Source organism: Danio rerio, chromosome 16, assembly GCF_049306965.1.
Source record: "Danio rerio strain Tuebingen ecotype United States chromosome 16, GRCz12tu, whole genome shotgun sequence".
Classification (NCBI taxonomy): domain Eukaryota; kingdom Metazoa; phylum Chordata; class Actinopteri; order Cypriniformes; family Danionidae; genus Danio; species Danio rerio.
Window position 1 is genome coordinate 16,658,357 of NC_133191.1, and position 16,110 is coordinate 16,674,466.

Consider the following 16,110-nt stretch of genomic DNA (forward strand, 5'->3'; position numbering starts at 1 on the left):
TTATTTTTAACCTTTATTTGGGTATTTTTTTAAAAACTCAACCAGTCGGGTTAAAAATTTTAATTTCAACAATTAACTGATTTAACTGACACAAAACAGCCGTATAAAGCTTGCACAATGTTGTTTTTGCATTATAAAGTTGATTTAAGCTATAACGCAATAATTTTGTTGCTATTTTTTTAACAAATTGCCTGTCGTGGTTTTTATATCCGTTTTACCATCCAAGACCATCTTTTCGAAGCATTTGGATGTGGTTAAACTGTATTGTAGAGTGAAGCCTGTTGCAGCTGCTGGACAGCCTCTACAGCACACAGAGCTCCATATTCTGCACATGATTTTCTGCTTGCACAGTTTGTAACTGTCTGCACTTTGTTCTTCGTTGTTTGTGATTCTTGATATATTTTAACAGAAGTTTCTGGAACTAAAATGGAAATAAAGCATTTTCAATATTTAGTAGCAATAATAATACCAGAATGGAAAAAATGTTAAAAAATTATAATAATAAAATTTAATCAAAATAAACCAATGCATTGGGTCAAAATAACCCATAGTTGGGAAGGTGCTATAATAACCTATAGTTGGGTTATATGTTGGGGTATTTTTAACCCAACTATTTTAACAGAGCAACTAAGTATAAATATGCATGTATCATCATCTTTTCAATTGTGAACTCAAAATTTCACAATTTCATGCAGTGACAGTTTGACAATGTTGTCCTGGTTCAAAACATCAGGTCTCAAGCTGTGGATTATATATTGCTCTCATTGCTCAGCTCTTGGTATGGCAGGGATGTATAATTGTATGGTCACTGAGTTTTAAATGCTACCATAATTAGATTTTTATAACTAGTGCAAATTTATCTTCTGCATATTTAGTATTCTACCAAATTTTTGCTGTTTGCCTGTGGGCATATAGGATTTAATTATTTTTTTTTACAGAATTCTGCATGCAGGTTTTTAACTTGATGAATGCGCTGTGTGTTTTTATTATTATTGTCAGTGGACCCTACTGAGGACAATTGGCAAATTCTAATATTTTCAATTAAATTCTAAGAGGTCTCGACTGTGCAATCTTGGCAGCTGTAATGGGATTTTTGCAGGTTTGATTCAAATTTTATGTTTTATTTTTATTTCTCATTTTGATATTTATTTAAAAAAAATCATTCAATCAATACTAAAGTGACAGGTAATAACTTCACGCTTTTTTGGCACAGTGGCTCAGAGGTTAGCACTGTCACCTCACAAAAATAGGTTGCTGGTTCTAGCCCCAGCTGGGTCAGTTGGCATTTCTGTGTGAAGTTTTCCTGTGCTCCCCATCTTCATGTGGGTTTCCTCCAGGTGCTCTGGTTTCTCCCACAATCCAAAGACATGTGCTGTAAGTGAATTGAATAAGCTAAATTGGCCATGGTGTATGTGTGTGAATGCGTGATTGTTTCTTAGTGCTGGGTTTCGGCTGGAAGGGCTTCTGCTGCATAAAACATATGCTGGATCAGTTGGTGGTTCATTCCGCTGTGGCGACCTCTGATAAATAAAGTGATTAAGCCAATAGAATGAATGAAAAACATTTCAATCAAAGAATTTAATAGATACTGAGGTTTTTTACAATTCAGTTTCAGCCCCCCACCCCTCCCCCCACCAACACCAACACAAAGAAAATCCTACAAAGAATTTCTTTACTACTATATACTCCACAGTCTAATTATAGCATTTTCTCCAAAAATTAAATTCTCATTACAGACAATAAAATAACATCAGTGAATTATAGCCCAGTGTTATTACTTGTTGTTAATTTACCCCCCAAAAATCCTAAATTATGATGGTCTCTGTCTATGACAAAAGCAGTACAGTGTTTAGCCAAATTCGTAAAGCGCTATATTTGAGCTATAAATGAACTACACCTTAACTTCAACATGGCCAGCATTTCAGACAACATTTTCAATCTCCATTCAGAGTCTGAGTTTGAATATTTTGCAAGATTATGGGTATAAGCAACAATTAAAGTCTTAAAAGTAAACTCACCAGTAGATAGCTTGTCTTGTTTTTAACTTCTGTAGTCTCATGTAGCTACTTGTTATCAACCTTTTTCAAGACGCAAGAAAAAATCAGCTCAATCTCACATGGAAACTAAACTATTTTATGTACACTGAAAAAAAAAATTATTCAAAGATGATTCCTTGGATTTACTCAGTTTTTTTACGTTAATTAGTTGTAAACAATTTGTGTTGAATTTAGTAAAACAAATTAAGTTGAACATTATTCAATTTAATTTGTTTGTTTTAATTCAACAAAAATAAATTGTTTGCAACAGTTTTGCATGCAACACTTCATACAAATTCAAACAATTTCATTAGGAGTTGTACCCCTAAACCCTACCTCTAAAACCAACCGTCAGTAGTTCATGAATACATGAGTTGTATTAAATCTATAAATGAGATCTGAATACAAAAAAAGTTAAGATATGCCATGAGACTACATTGAAAAATGATGAGTTACTGTACATACTACTGATGTATTTTACACTGCAGAATAAACATTCAACTAATATTATCCATAAACCTAGCCAGACAACTGCAACTTACTCCTCATAAGCATCTACTGTTCTCTGGGGTGTGCTATAACTGTATATGGTTTAACTTTAAGAACCACGCTGGCGACACCTCGCAGTTCAGGCAGTGGCTCTTCTTTACTGGCAGGCAGGAACTTGAACTCTCGCAGGAGATATGCCGTGAAGAGAAACATCTCCATTTTGGCTACCGCCTCTCCCAAACACAGTCGTGCGCCTCCTCCAAAAGGTATCAGAGAACGAAGGGACCCGCCACCACCTTCCAAAAAGCGTTCTGCAATAAATCAGATTGACTGTCGCAGTTAATGAGCACTGTGATATGCATGCAAACAACCAAACTGAAAGTCAGACAACATGCTTTGTAGGCCTACCTGGTTTGAAGCTATATGGATCATCCCAGACTTCTGGATCATGGTGAGCTCCGTAAAGATTAGGGATGATAATTGTATTCTTGGGAATGAAATGCCCTGCAATGCTAAGCAGAAATTTGTAAATTTACCGTTGCGTAAATAACCAAGTGAGCAATGTTGTAAAGCTTCAATGTTGAGACATCATGCATAAAAAGCAGAGGCAAAAACACTGTATATGTAATAAAAACCCCAACAACGATTAATTAACTGTTTCACAAATTTATGATTTACTGTTTTTGTTAAGTTAATTAATGCTTTTGAATTGCATTATGGGAGTTTGATTTTTGATCTGACGATTCTTGATGTTGATAAGTTGAACAAAGAATCTTTTATAGACATTTTTATTAGTTTGAAACCAGTTTTGGGTGTAATTTGTTACAAAGTATGTATTGAAATTAAATTATTTTTCCAATGGAAAAAAACATTAATTTAATTTTCAGGTACTGCAATCTAAATGTATTTACTTTTTAATACTGTAAATAAATTCCACAGCTCTGTATAAATCAATTCAGAGAAGTTTTTTTCATTACAATTATATTTAGCAAATTAATTGTATTATTCAACAAAACAACATTACATTTATCTGTGGTCATTTATCATTTAAAGAAGTGGCTTACTTAACACGCTCTGTGTGTGTGTGTGTGTGTGTGTGTGTGTGTGTGTGTGTGTGTGTGTGTGTGTATAGATATATATATAGATATATACATACATACAGTTGAAGTCCGAATTATTAGCCACTCTTTGAGTTTTTCTTTCTCTTTTAAATATTTCCCAAATGATTTTAAAAAGAGCGAGGAAAGTTTTACAGTATGTGTAATAATATTTTTTTCTTCTAGAGAAAGTCTTATTTGTTTTATTTCGGCTAGAATAAAAGCAGTTTTACATTTTTTAATAAACATTTTAAGGTAAAGCATTAGCCCCTTTAATATATTTTTTATTGATAGTCTGCATAACAAACTATTGTTAAAGAATAACTTGCCTAATTACCTTAACCTGTTAACTAATTAACCTAGTTAAGCCTTTAAATGTCACTTTAAGCTGTATAGAAGTGTCTTGGACAATATGTAGTCAAATATTATTTACGGTCATTATGGCTAAGATAAAATAAATCGGTTATTAGAAAAGGTGTTATTAAAACTATTATGTTTAGAAATGTGTTAAAAAAAACTTCTCTCTTTAATTGTATATATATATGTTATAAATGTTAACTTGTTAACCAGAAAGACAAGATCATCGTTCAAAGTCTTTAAACACAAACCAAAAACAACCTCAAGTGAGCTTGAGAGCTTAATTTTTTTCTCAAAGAAAAAAAAAGGCATTCCATCTCGTGTTTCTGATTCAGTATTTAGGGTGAATAAACCATAGATATAGATAATGGAAATTGAGCTCCAAGTTTGAACCCCCTATAAAGATACTTCTATAAAATATGACTGAGGGAAGAAGAGGGGCTTATATGGGCCATTCTTCAACTTACACATTGCACAAAGACAGGACAGCAATACGCGGTCCAATACGCAAAAATCTTTAAAAAATGAAAAAGAATTTAAATAATAATTTATTATTATTTTTTATTTATTAATTTGCTGGAGAATCTAACTGAATTTAGAAATAGTTTTGAAACAAACCTTTGCGCTTAACAAACATAATTAATTATGTATCGGCTAATGGATGTCTGTGAAAGTGATCTCATGAGAAATCTCTCATTCTATCTCTGTAGATGCTCTGTTTAACTGTTTTCTCGCTAGTGGAGTGCTCAGATTTTCCACTAACAAAGTCCGCCATGTAAATAGCAAATGCGCCATGACGCAACACAACTGACTCTTAAAGGGAATGGGGGATGAGACTCTGATTGATTTATTCTCAAAACACACCTATAACTATAAAAGAACAAGTTCAACCCTGTAAGACCATGCGCCACGGCGCAAAGTGGATTCTTCCGTCCTTAAAATAGCAAAAGTAGATTGACACGCCCTTGATGAATTTGCGCCCTATGCCCTGCGCTTTGCGCTTTGCACTTAGCGCATGGATCGTCAAAATAGAGCCCTCTTTGTGTGATGAGAACTTTTTAAATATTTTTTAAAAATGTGTTTGGTGATGGAAATTTCAGCGGTGGAAATTACATTTCTACAGTTTATTGTGAAAAAATTTCAAATAGCTTCATCTATTAGCTTTGAATTGATACTAGCCATTTCATTTATACAAAATACAGTTATTTACCTTAATTTTGTTTGGTTTTTAAAAATATCTTTGAAGGTACAGCATGTTTGGAAATGACATAGAACAAATGTATTTTCTTATCAAGCAATATTAATCTTGATTTTTCTTCATGTGTTGTTGATAAAAATTTTAATTTCTAAAATTTAAATTAAAAATTTAAATTTTAATGAACCTGTTCTCAGATGGCATTATTCATTTTCATAGAAACCACCTGAATAATCTATTACACAAACTTTTTAAAGCGACATTAATGTGTTGTGGGGAAAATGACACTGATATTGTGCGACAGCTTTATTTGGTAAAAAAATAATATTGATAATAGTCTCCAAATAATAACTATAAAATATTTCCATTATTTCACTAGTGCTTCATTAAGATTGTCACACAACCAGTGATCGCTTCCCAGAGGATCGCTGGTTTTCACACGAACTCTCTAAACTACATTTCCGCTTTTCCCTGGACTACACATTCATACATGCACTGCTCCCAAACACGCACGTCTGTTCATTCATCTATCCTGATTGCATCACCAGCTGAGCCTCGTTCACAGACTGATTTCATTCCATTCATAAGCCACTCATTCTCGCTTCCAGTTTGCCGAGTCTTGTTTTCCCTGTGTGACATTACGAAGCGTTTCTCCCTGTCTTATTTATCCGTGTTTAGACCCTAGCTTTGCTTTCCTTGTTATCCTGTTTAGCCGCCTGCCTTTAGACCTATTGCATGTTATATTGACGACGATTCTGGACTGCCTTCACATACCTGTCTGCACCTGATTTGACCATTGCTTGCCTGACATTGAATAAACTGCATATTGAATCTTACCTCCTGTTGTCTCCTGTCACTCCACCCCAGTCGTGGTAACAAAGATACATTAATAGTTACCAGATAAATAATATTTTAAAATGTCATTTTCATTGTTGAAGTTTAGAACTCTAGGTGTGCGACAAGGTGAAAATGTTTGAGATCAAGTAAATGATTCTGCACTAATCAAATTTCCTCCCACGTTACCAAGTCACAACAAAAATACAGAAGAACGTTACCCCATGTTGTGTTAACCAAGTACTTTTGCCAAACCCAATTTCTAACCCTTAGTCCTTCCACTCATTGGTTTTTGATTTGAAAACAAACAATGCTTTGTTGTCTGTCAAACACATTTGTACCTTCTGGAATGATTACAGCAGATGACATCTCATATGACATATGAGCTAGTTATGACATTGAATGACATGTGTGGATATATTGTAGCAGGGCCTTATTAGGGAAATATTATCATCCCTAACCCTTTCAAAGGAAAGATGTAAGGACATAAATAGAATTTAGATTGGGCTTAAGTGTTTGAGAGATTGGAAAACACTGGTTAAATCGATAAATTAGTTGTCTTCAGGAAGTAAATCTTTTTTTAATTTCTAATTCTATTCCAAAAATTTGAATAATTGCCAGTATAAAGATGAAAACCAAAATGAATTGTTGGATGTACAAACTCTCGTATAGGCTTTATTATTATCTAACTTTATTATTAACACTTAACTTAGCATCAATGATGAGCTAAACTGATTCCAATTATGAGTAATCACAGCACTGTAATTTCACTTGATGCTCACCTGCTGTTTCGTATGGCTCTGTGTGGTACGGCGAGGGGAGCTACAGGTCGCAGTCGTAACATCTCACTGATCAGAGCACACAGATATGGCAGTTTGTGTCGGTCACTGTACTGAGGGTGCCGCACATCCAGCATACAGCACAGCTCCTCATACACTTTATCCTGAACCTGATTGAAGAGAGAATGGGCATGTGATATTCTTAGTTTGAGCTGAATGTTTGAACAGTTTTTTTTTTAAAGTCAGGGTGCCTAATTCTTTTCATAGTTTCTTTAAGTCATAAACACAGTTGAACCAAGATAATCAGGAACTTATCATACTATCTAAATATACCCCTAAGAATTCACAGCCTTGGACCAGGTGAGGCCAAGCTGAAGCACTTACTCTGGTCCCCCAAGCTCTGCAATGGTTGGGGATTTTCAAAATGTAACCAAAACAAACAATTACAATGAACAATTGGCAATGTAAATTCTGGAATTGCCACCAGCAGAACCTGGGGGTAAAAAATGAATTCTGGATATTAAAAACAGACTCACAGAAAAAAATATGCCCAGGATAATTTTTTTATTTTATATTTATTTTTATTTTTTTGCTTTTGGAACCATGCTTCACCTGATTCGAAAAAAAAAAAAAGTATAACACCACAAGAGGTGAGTTACCAAGCAAGCTGACCACTCTAGAAAAGCTGTTCATGTGCAAACACGTTCGATTATGGATCACATACACATTGTTCCATAAAGAACCATATAAAAACAACCCTTTATTTATCAGTAGTATGTTCCTGTAAACATCAGTAGTGTGAAAAGGAACAAAAGTCATCTATTTAGCCCTGGGCATATATTTCTAATGAGCCTGGGTTGGCTTACTCCTAGGCATAGCTGAAAAATAAGGATTCAGTGCATAGAAATTATGTATTGTGAGCCTTATGTAAATCATGTCAGTGTAAAATCTTAATGAAAAACAGGCCAATTAGGAAAAAAACAACAAAAAAGTTTTGTTCAGCATGAAATTTTTACAGCTTGTCAAAACTTAAATTGTAGACTCAACAGACACAAATACTGTACATTGTAGACATTGCAACTCTACAAACACGTATAGATGGGCCTTCTAGGAACTACAACTCTGCAGGATGCTGACCATCCTGTACTAAGACTGGACACCCTTGCTAGTAGATGGTACTTAGGAATATATTAAGTTACCTCTGGCCTGTGTAAAAGGAAGGCCACAGTCCAGTTAAGCAAGGCAGCAATAGTTTCTGTCCCTCCAATCAGCAGATCCACCGTGGTCATATGCACATGAGTGTCTGTCAGAGTCTGTATAGAAGACAACACATTGAGGCCCGTACACATCGAGATGCTTTTCGTTTGTGTTTATCATCAGCTTTTTTCCGATACATTTTTCCAGATTCAAACACAAGCGATTTTTACTGGCGTCGAGCAGAAGAGTATGCAAAATCAATTCCTTGACGTTAGACGGCGCTACACAACATTAAGCTTCTGACACCTGCTTTTAACACAGAAGAAGAATACAGAAAGTTAACATGCTTGTTGTTAAAGTTACTGGCGATTCGAACACACATTGATGGTTCAAGTAGCAACTCCAGCTCTAGCGATGAAGAAATGATTATTGTTCACCAGAGCAATAAGAAGCTCCTCATTCATAATACCTCTAGACATCTTCTTCAAACTGCACGTGTTTCTTTAAAAATGACACTTTTACACCTGTCGTTTTGCACGTTGATGTGCACAATCACATTGGCGCCCTTTATTTAGTCAAACATCGTTAGTGTTAAACGTCGATGGAAAATGCGAGCAAAAAGCACTCTGGTGTCCATAAGCCTTTACATTTATTTTGAACTCAAAATACTCACTGCTTTATGGACTAGAATTTTGCCTTAATACCACATTCTGAGACCAAAAGTAGACTGGATCACAGCACCATTACACCAAATATTCTTTAATAAAGCAGAACGTTCGAGGTTACAGAAGTAACCCTTCGTTCCCCGAGGGGTCGCTCCAAGGGCTAAGGGAGTGGCACCCTCCGCGGGCTTGGTGAGGACCCGCGGAGACAGAGAGAGCCCGAAGGGGAGGGCTTTGTATTGCCAAGCTCGACCTTCAAACGCAAACCGCAGAAACTGACGTTGGCGAGGAACAGTGGAGACATGGAAATACACGTCCATCAGGTCTAATGCTGCAGACCAACCCAGAGGACGAACGCACCGGAGGATGCGCTTCTGCGTGAGCATTCTGAACGGCAGCCTGTGCAGACAGCGGTTCAAAAACGCGCAGATGTGAGGTGAGGTGGCTATCGCATGCAAGGCGGAAGCAGCCTGGCCCGCAGCTATGTAAGCTCTAGCTCCGAGGGAGGTAGATAACTTACAGGCTTTGGATGGGAGACGAGGCGGACCCCGCCAAGAAGAGGCGCCGCGCGAATTGACCGCCATCGCGTACTCAACCTGAGGAATCACCACATACCCCTGGCTGTTCCACCGTCAAGAGTGGTGAGGGTGGAGGGACACGCAGCACGAGCAGAAAAAAAAGTGCTTTTCAAGACCGCGTGAGCCTACTGTGCACCTCTGGGAAGAAGGGAATGCCCCTCTAGTCGGTCCGGCCGCGGAGCTGGGGGATAAATTATCTCCAACCCACGGCCGAAGCAGCCCGGGAAAGCACGGCTAACATGTCCGTTTCAAGATCCGTAGTGACAGCGCTCACCTGCCCGGAGGGGACGAGCGGGTCTGGATCATCATCGGACAATGAAAGCCCACCCTCCGATGCCGCGGTGGACGTCTGGTCTCTGGTGTCATCGGGCGTAAGGGCTACCATCTGTTAGACGGATCGCTTCCCCCGCCCGAAGCTTGGATGGAGCGCTTAGAGGAGCGGGAGGTCCGCGGGCCCAAGGGCGACGGATTATCTCTCGCTGAAACCCTCAGATCTGCCCGAGTGCCCGCTGCAGAGCAGGGGACAACTGGGGTGGTTCACCCTTTTGCAAAGGCTAGCCGCGATCTTTGCTGCGCAACAGTCATGGCATCGCAATGACGACATGAACTGCCTGCGAGCAGCGCATTAACATGCTGGACCCCCCAGGCATGTAACGCAGTGCCCGCGCCCATCATCCGAGGACAGGAAACCACCACATCCAGAAACGCACAGTGGAGCGCCGTCCTGAAAAGGACGTGCTGCACGACTGTGTTGCTCTTTCTGTGAAGTTTGCAACTTTATACGCACTGCTCTGGAGGACCGGACCCAAAGAACGCCAGGCAAGGGTGAAACCCAGCTCGACCGTCTGCCGCTGCGTGTACACACTCTGGACCGGGAGAATGCTCTCGTTCGCTCAGAATTGCTGGTCACAGCAGGAGGAACCCTCATCGACTCGATCAGAAAGTCTCTGAAGCAAAAAGGATGGCGTTTGCTCGCTCCAGGTGTGCTTATATGCTGGGATAATTTTCAATGAAGCTCACCTGTGCAAGCTTACGCTGCCAATTCATTGCATTCATTGGCCCGTTCAATACTCTTTCAGACAAGCGGCTTCTGAACCGAATCCTCCCATTTCGTGGATTTTCACAAAGATCAAATCCACTTATAGCACTGAAGTTCCCCAACCGAAGGGGAACAGACTATGCAGAGTTCAGGATTATTGTACAGGTTAGTTAAACTTGCTTTCTGGAATACACCCCTGAGCATAAATTAAATCTTGATGAGGAACTTGATCCTGATTGACCTGATTGATAGGACGGGATTTCATTTATTCATTTAACTTCGGCTTGGTCTCTGATTTGTCAGAGGTTGCCACAGAGAAAATATTCCGATCCACCCGGAACTAGCTACCTTCTTGCTGTGGGGCGACAGTACTAACCACTGAGCCACCGTGCCTCCATGGACTAGTATATGCCAAATTAATTCATTAATGTTTTATAGCATTTTGTGTCTTTACTTTTGAAAACTTTAGTCAAAAAGTTGTTTAATCCAAAAAAAAAACAAACAAACAAAAAAAAAACTGCTCACCGTGTGATTGGCTGCCCCTTGTTGTGGTTCAAGACACTTCAGGAGTGAAGAAGTCAGTGTGCCACCTTCTTTATGCTCACTTTTCTGCACACATGTCACTTGATTAGATGCTACTTGAAAACTTTTGACAACTCTCTGTGCTTATTTGCACTATTTGTCTTACCTTAAACTCCTCTATGTGTTTTCCTATCAGCTCATCGCGTCTGGCCACCTCCTTCATTAGACGAGAGAATGGGGGGTTGGGAAATTTCTGCAAAGAATTATTATTTTTTAAAGAGTACAAATAAAATACATCCACAATGTATGGATCAAAATGATTATCAATACTACATAAAATCAAGCATGTTACCCTGAGCAGAGGGAAGGAGTCCAGGGCTGAGATCCAGGGTGAACCCCAGAGAGAAACAATCTCATTCAAACACTCCTGCAGCTTCTGCAGCTCTGCTGAACTTTTATCATACTGTCACAATAAGATAACGAAAGTCTGACAGTGAGTAAAACTGAGAACACTTTTGTAAATTGTGATGAATAGCTTTAAAGATTTACAGCTTTGCTGAAGGTCAGAGTTGTGATGACATTACTCGAAGCCACAGTAAAGTCCTCCGATAAATCCACAGCCTTTCCACTGTAGTCTCGTAACACCTGTTTAAAAGCAGGAAGCAAAAACTTTTCTGTCTGTCTGTCTGCTGTCTGTCTGTCTTTCAATATGTTATTCTTTATTTCTTTTGATCATTTGTTTGTTCACTCAGGTAACGTGTTTGTTTAATCAATCTCTTTTGTTCTATCTATCTATCTATCTATCTATCTATCTATCTATCTATCTATCTATCTATCTATCTATCTATCTATCTATCTATCTATCTATCTATCTATCTATCTATCTATCTATCTATCTATCTATCTATCTATCATCTATCTATCTGTCTGTCTGTCTGTCTGTCTGTCTGTCTGTCTGTCTGTCTGTCTGTCTTTCTGTCTGTCTGTCTGTCTGTCTGTATCAATTGATTTATTCATTTGTGTTCTGTTTTCCATGAATGGCTTTTTTTATTAATATTGTTTAACCTAAAGCACATTATTGCTTTTAATAATATTTAAAATGAGTTGTTATTACAGCCTGATGCCCTGATCTCACAAGGAAATGTATGGAAATATATTTTACATTTTGCCAGTTTCAAGAGTTCACACTTTGCTGATGATTGGTAATAAGTCTGTTTGGCATGCTGTCTCAGAAGAGAGCTTACAAAGTCCTTGAGCCTTGGGCTCCTTCCGGTTAGCAAGGTGAGATGGGGGTTTGAGTACAGGTAGATCTCAATAAACTCCCCTGATTTATTTCTGGCTAAAGGCAAATATAAGATGGCTAAGGAGATATACGGCTTACGTAGAGCTTGACTATGATGCCGTTTTGGTATGTTCAATTTACTAGGTTGCGTGTTTTTTGGACTGTAGGAGGAAACTGGACACCCCAGGGAAAACCCAAGCGAGCATGAGAAGAACGAGCAAATTCTGCACAAAAAGGTGAACTGGTTTAGTAAGGACTTTTACCAGAGATATTCTTGCTATGAGGCAACAGTGCTACTCACAGGTGCTGCCATGTGACCCATCCAGAAAGGAGGGGGAGTAGGAGTGGGTGGGTGTATTTTTCAAGACAAAGATACTGAGATAAGAATCTCTGGTTATTTTTAATGAGTTAGGAATTGTGGAATCGATTGGTAAATTGAGCATTAACTAATGAGGGACCAGCCATGAACAATCATAAGCACATGATCCTCTTGAAATTAGTTTATAAATAAACTTCACTTAGTGGCTAATTTGTACGAGTTAAATAATTAAATCATTTGTCTAAGTTTAATCATACAAAAATGTAAAATTTTTAAAAAGAGGCATGGCACCCAACCCCAACCCTAAACCCAACTGTCATTGGGGGATAAGCAAATCCTACTAAATTGTACGAATGAGATTGTATGAATTCATACAGTATGAATTAGTCACAAAATTATGGTTATGAATTGCTGTGAGATAGCACTGGTTATTAATAAGTTTTTTTTTTTTTTCAATTTATTTAGTAGTAAACATTTTGCTGAAACAAAACTTGTGTACTCTTTAGCATTTTATTTAATATGTATTATAATTTTTATATTTTGACTATGATCATGCTTAAATATCCTTGTTCCTGTTCTCTCTTTATTTATTTTCTTTCTACTGTCCTTGAGCCTGTGACCTGGACACCAGTCAATGTCTGTCACAATGAAGGATGTATCTGTGTTAGTCAGTGTGTGTCCTTTACCTGACAGAGATGTTGTGCTTGCTTTTCTATGACAGAGTGCAGGGAGTCAGTGGTGCAGCGCTGCAGAGCACTGTGGGTGACACGTCTATGAGCTTTCCATTCCTCACTGAAATCACCCAAAGAAATGGTTCGTCCTCCTCTAGACACTATATCACCTAGGATTAAGGAACAAGAAACAGATATAATAATATACACATAAATAATGTAGACATTCTTGAAAAAAATATGCCAGTTGGAAATACCGGTGTATGAATGAGGCCTCCCAGCAAAGTCAGACCATTTCTTAACTAGAGCCTCACGGATAATCTCACTGTTGTTTAAAACAACCATAGCTGCAAACAAGCAGACAAACAAAACATCAATTGACTTGAATAAATTGTGTAATGATAAAACGACTTTTTTTACAGAACATGCAACATTTAAAAGGAAATTCATAATTCATGCTTAAGCAAGTAGGCTAAAAAAGAGAAAATATATGAAGATATAAAAAAATCACATAGGTCTAGTTTATATATATATATATATATATATATATATATATATATATATATATATATATATATATATATATATATATATATATATATATATATATATATATAAGAGAATACAAAATTAATCTGATTAAAGTGTCCTACAAACTTGTCCTGATCTAATTTTATGGTAAAGTAGTTGTATGCCAAGGGATAACACCAAGGGATGTCTTCTAACAGTTTTACTGTAAGTCACTTTTGTACAGTTCTGATATCAGAATTGAAATTCTTAAAACTACCCATTCAATCTTCACATCATTGTGTTACTTGTGCATATCAGAAAATATGCAAATGCTTTGGTTCATCTATGCAAATGATTATGTGCAATAATTCACTGTTGTTTTCTACAATATTAGTTGCTTATGTCATGTTGGTAAAAGTGTATTATTTTGGTCTCTGTTGAATAGTCTCAATCTTCATTTAGATGTTTTTTTAAATGGTCTTCAAAGGTAGTCGGTTCTTAAAAGAACTACTGACTAAAGGGTTTTTTGAGGAAGCAAAAAATAGTTCTTTGGCATCACAACAAAAACTTTTATCTTAAGAGTGTATTTACTGAACAAATGCATGTAAGTCTACATGTATCCACCATTTGCGATATGAGTTTTTATGAAATAGGTTTGGAATAAAAAAGACAATTTACTTGTGCTGCCACAGTTAAGCCGATAAATATTTCCATAGCATTTTGCCAATGCAGTCAAGTGGATGGGCAGATGATCTTGGGCGAGATCCAGCATGTTTCCCAGCAAAGGGAGAGAGCGAGGACCAGAAATAGTTGGAGAAACGGTACTGAAGAAGAGCTTATAGAGTGAATGCAGGAGTTTGGGAAAAACAGCTATTGGACAATAAAAAGAAACACATATTAAAATAACAATCTTTTTTGTTTGTTTGTTTGTATAAACAGGCTTGTTTAGCCCACGAGAGTTGTTTTACCATTTTTTAAATCTATTTATCTGATCACCAGGTCTTTCTGAAGCACTTTTTTGTTAAATTAGCTTAGCATTAATCATTAAATCAGATTTACCATTAGCATCTCACTCAACTATAATTAAAAAAGAGTTTCAATAATTTTTACTTTTTAAAGTTTGAGTATTCTACAGTTACATTATGTTTTAAGACAAATGGAAAACAAGTGTAAAACAAGAAAACAAGCATGTGTTGCGACCCATGACAGTACAATGAGTTCATCGCATCTGTTTACCAGAGCTTGTTATCATACTTCAGTAATTTCAGGAGTTCAAGATTCATCATATAAACGATTTATAGAGGTAAAGAAGATGGCTAATTAATAAATAGCAGATGTTGCGATCTTTCAAAGACGTCTACATGAAGTACATGTTATCTATATTCTCATTCTGTAATAATAAGAAAAGGAACTTTGCTTATGTTTCATGGCTGCAGTGCTACATAATGCAGTAGCATTTGTTGCAGCCATGGTGCAGGAAATTATTAGGTCAGAATGAAAGTATATAGTTCCTTGCCATGGCGACTTTGAAAATAGAAAGTGTTTATATTTTGTCGGTCTTAGTGCACAGTGAACTACACAACTACAAAAGTCAAGCTTTACAAAACTCTTTGGCCATTTTTGAGTGAAATGCTAATGGTCTAATGTGTGATTCAATAATTCATGCAAAACTTATAGGGTTTCAGGAGATTGGCTGAATGTATTAAAAAATATTGAAACTCAACTGTTTAACTCTAGGGGAGTTGCAAAATAAAAAAATGCAGTGTTCCATTAAATCAAAGCTGAGCTGTTGTTATCAATGAAACTATTCTTCAATTTAGATGCCCCCACAGCTCTCAGTAAAATCAAACCTCCTACCTTCTGGTTTGTTGTTTTCTTTGGCAACGCCATCAGTTCGTCTGTGGCTCTGTCTCCTAAACTTGACCACAAGCATCCACAAAATGAACAGCAATAGCACAACACTGACCACAGAGAAACACATGCTGTTAGTTCTCTCTGTAGCTAAAGCTTTCTGAAAGCTTTTCTATTACTCTGACCCCTTTTATCATCTTCCACCTCCATGTATTCTCTCATCAAGGATAGGTAAATATTATCTTGACCTTTATCTCAATGTTACTCTCAAACCAAGAAATATAAACCAATAACAGCACGGTTTGATGAATGACATTACAGGATACCAAATCACCATTTGGTTTTTGACCAACAAAGATTCTATTTAGTCAAAAAAGAAAGTGCATATATATATAGTGCAGCCAAACACTAAGTTACTGTGAGTGCTATTGTATAACCTTTACTGCTGAGCTTCATGCTGATATATTGCCGCAAGCCGTTGGATGGAAAGACCCCATTCATTGGAAATAAAGCAGTGATTCAGCATTAGCTCAGGAATATAGTGAAATACAGTTACCACCCGGCAAAGCCAGTCAAAGAAGTATAGTGTCAGGTATGGCGGAATCTAGTCTATAGCCAAACCACAGTCTTAATCCTTCAGCCCTGCGACAGGAATGGAGTTACTGTTTAACCAGTCTGCTTCAGTTTGCATT

General features: G+C 37.2%; 1 protein-coding gene across 1 annotated transcript; it reads right to left on the bottom strand.

Annotated features, from left to right (window-relative positions):
* Positions 1–1,563: 1,563 nt before the first annotated feature.
* Positions 1,564–15,580, bottom strand: cyp21a2 (cytochrome P450, family 21, subfamily A, polypeptide 2). Its single transcript, XM_021474355.2, has 12 exons — positions 15,425–15,580; positions 14,246–14,437; positions 13,315–13,404; positions 13,073–13,227; positions 11,335–11,430; positions 11,138–11,248; positions 10,952–11,038; positions 10,789–10,872; positions 7,987–8,100; positions 6,791–6,957; positions 2,934–3,037; positions 1,564–2,836 (listed from the first exon to the last, which is right to left on the bottom strand). The coding sequence occupies exons 1-12, from the start codon at positions 15,546–15,548 to the stop codon at positions 2,592–2,594; spliced, it is 1,569 nt and encodes a 522-aa protein (XP_021330030.1). The 5' UTR covers positions 15,549–15,580; the 3' UTR covers positions 1,564–2,591.
* Positions 15,581–16,110: the final 530 nt, after the last annotated feature.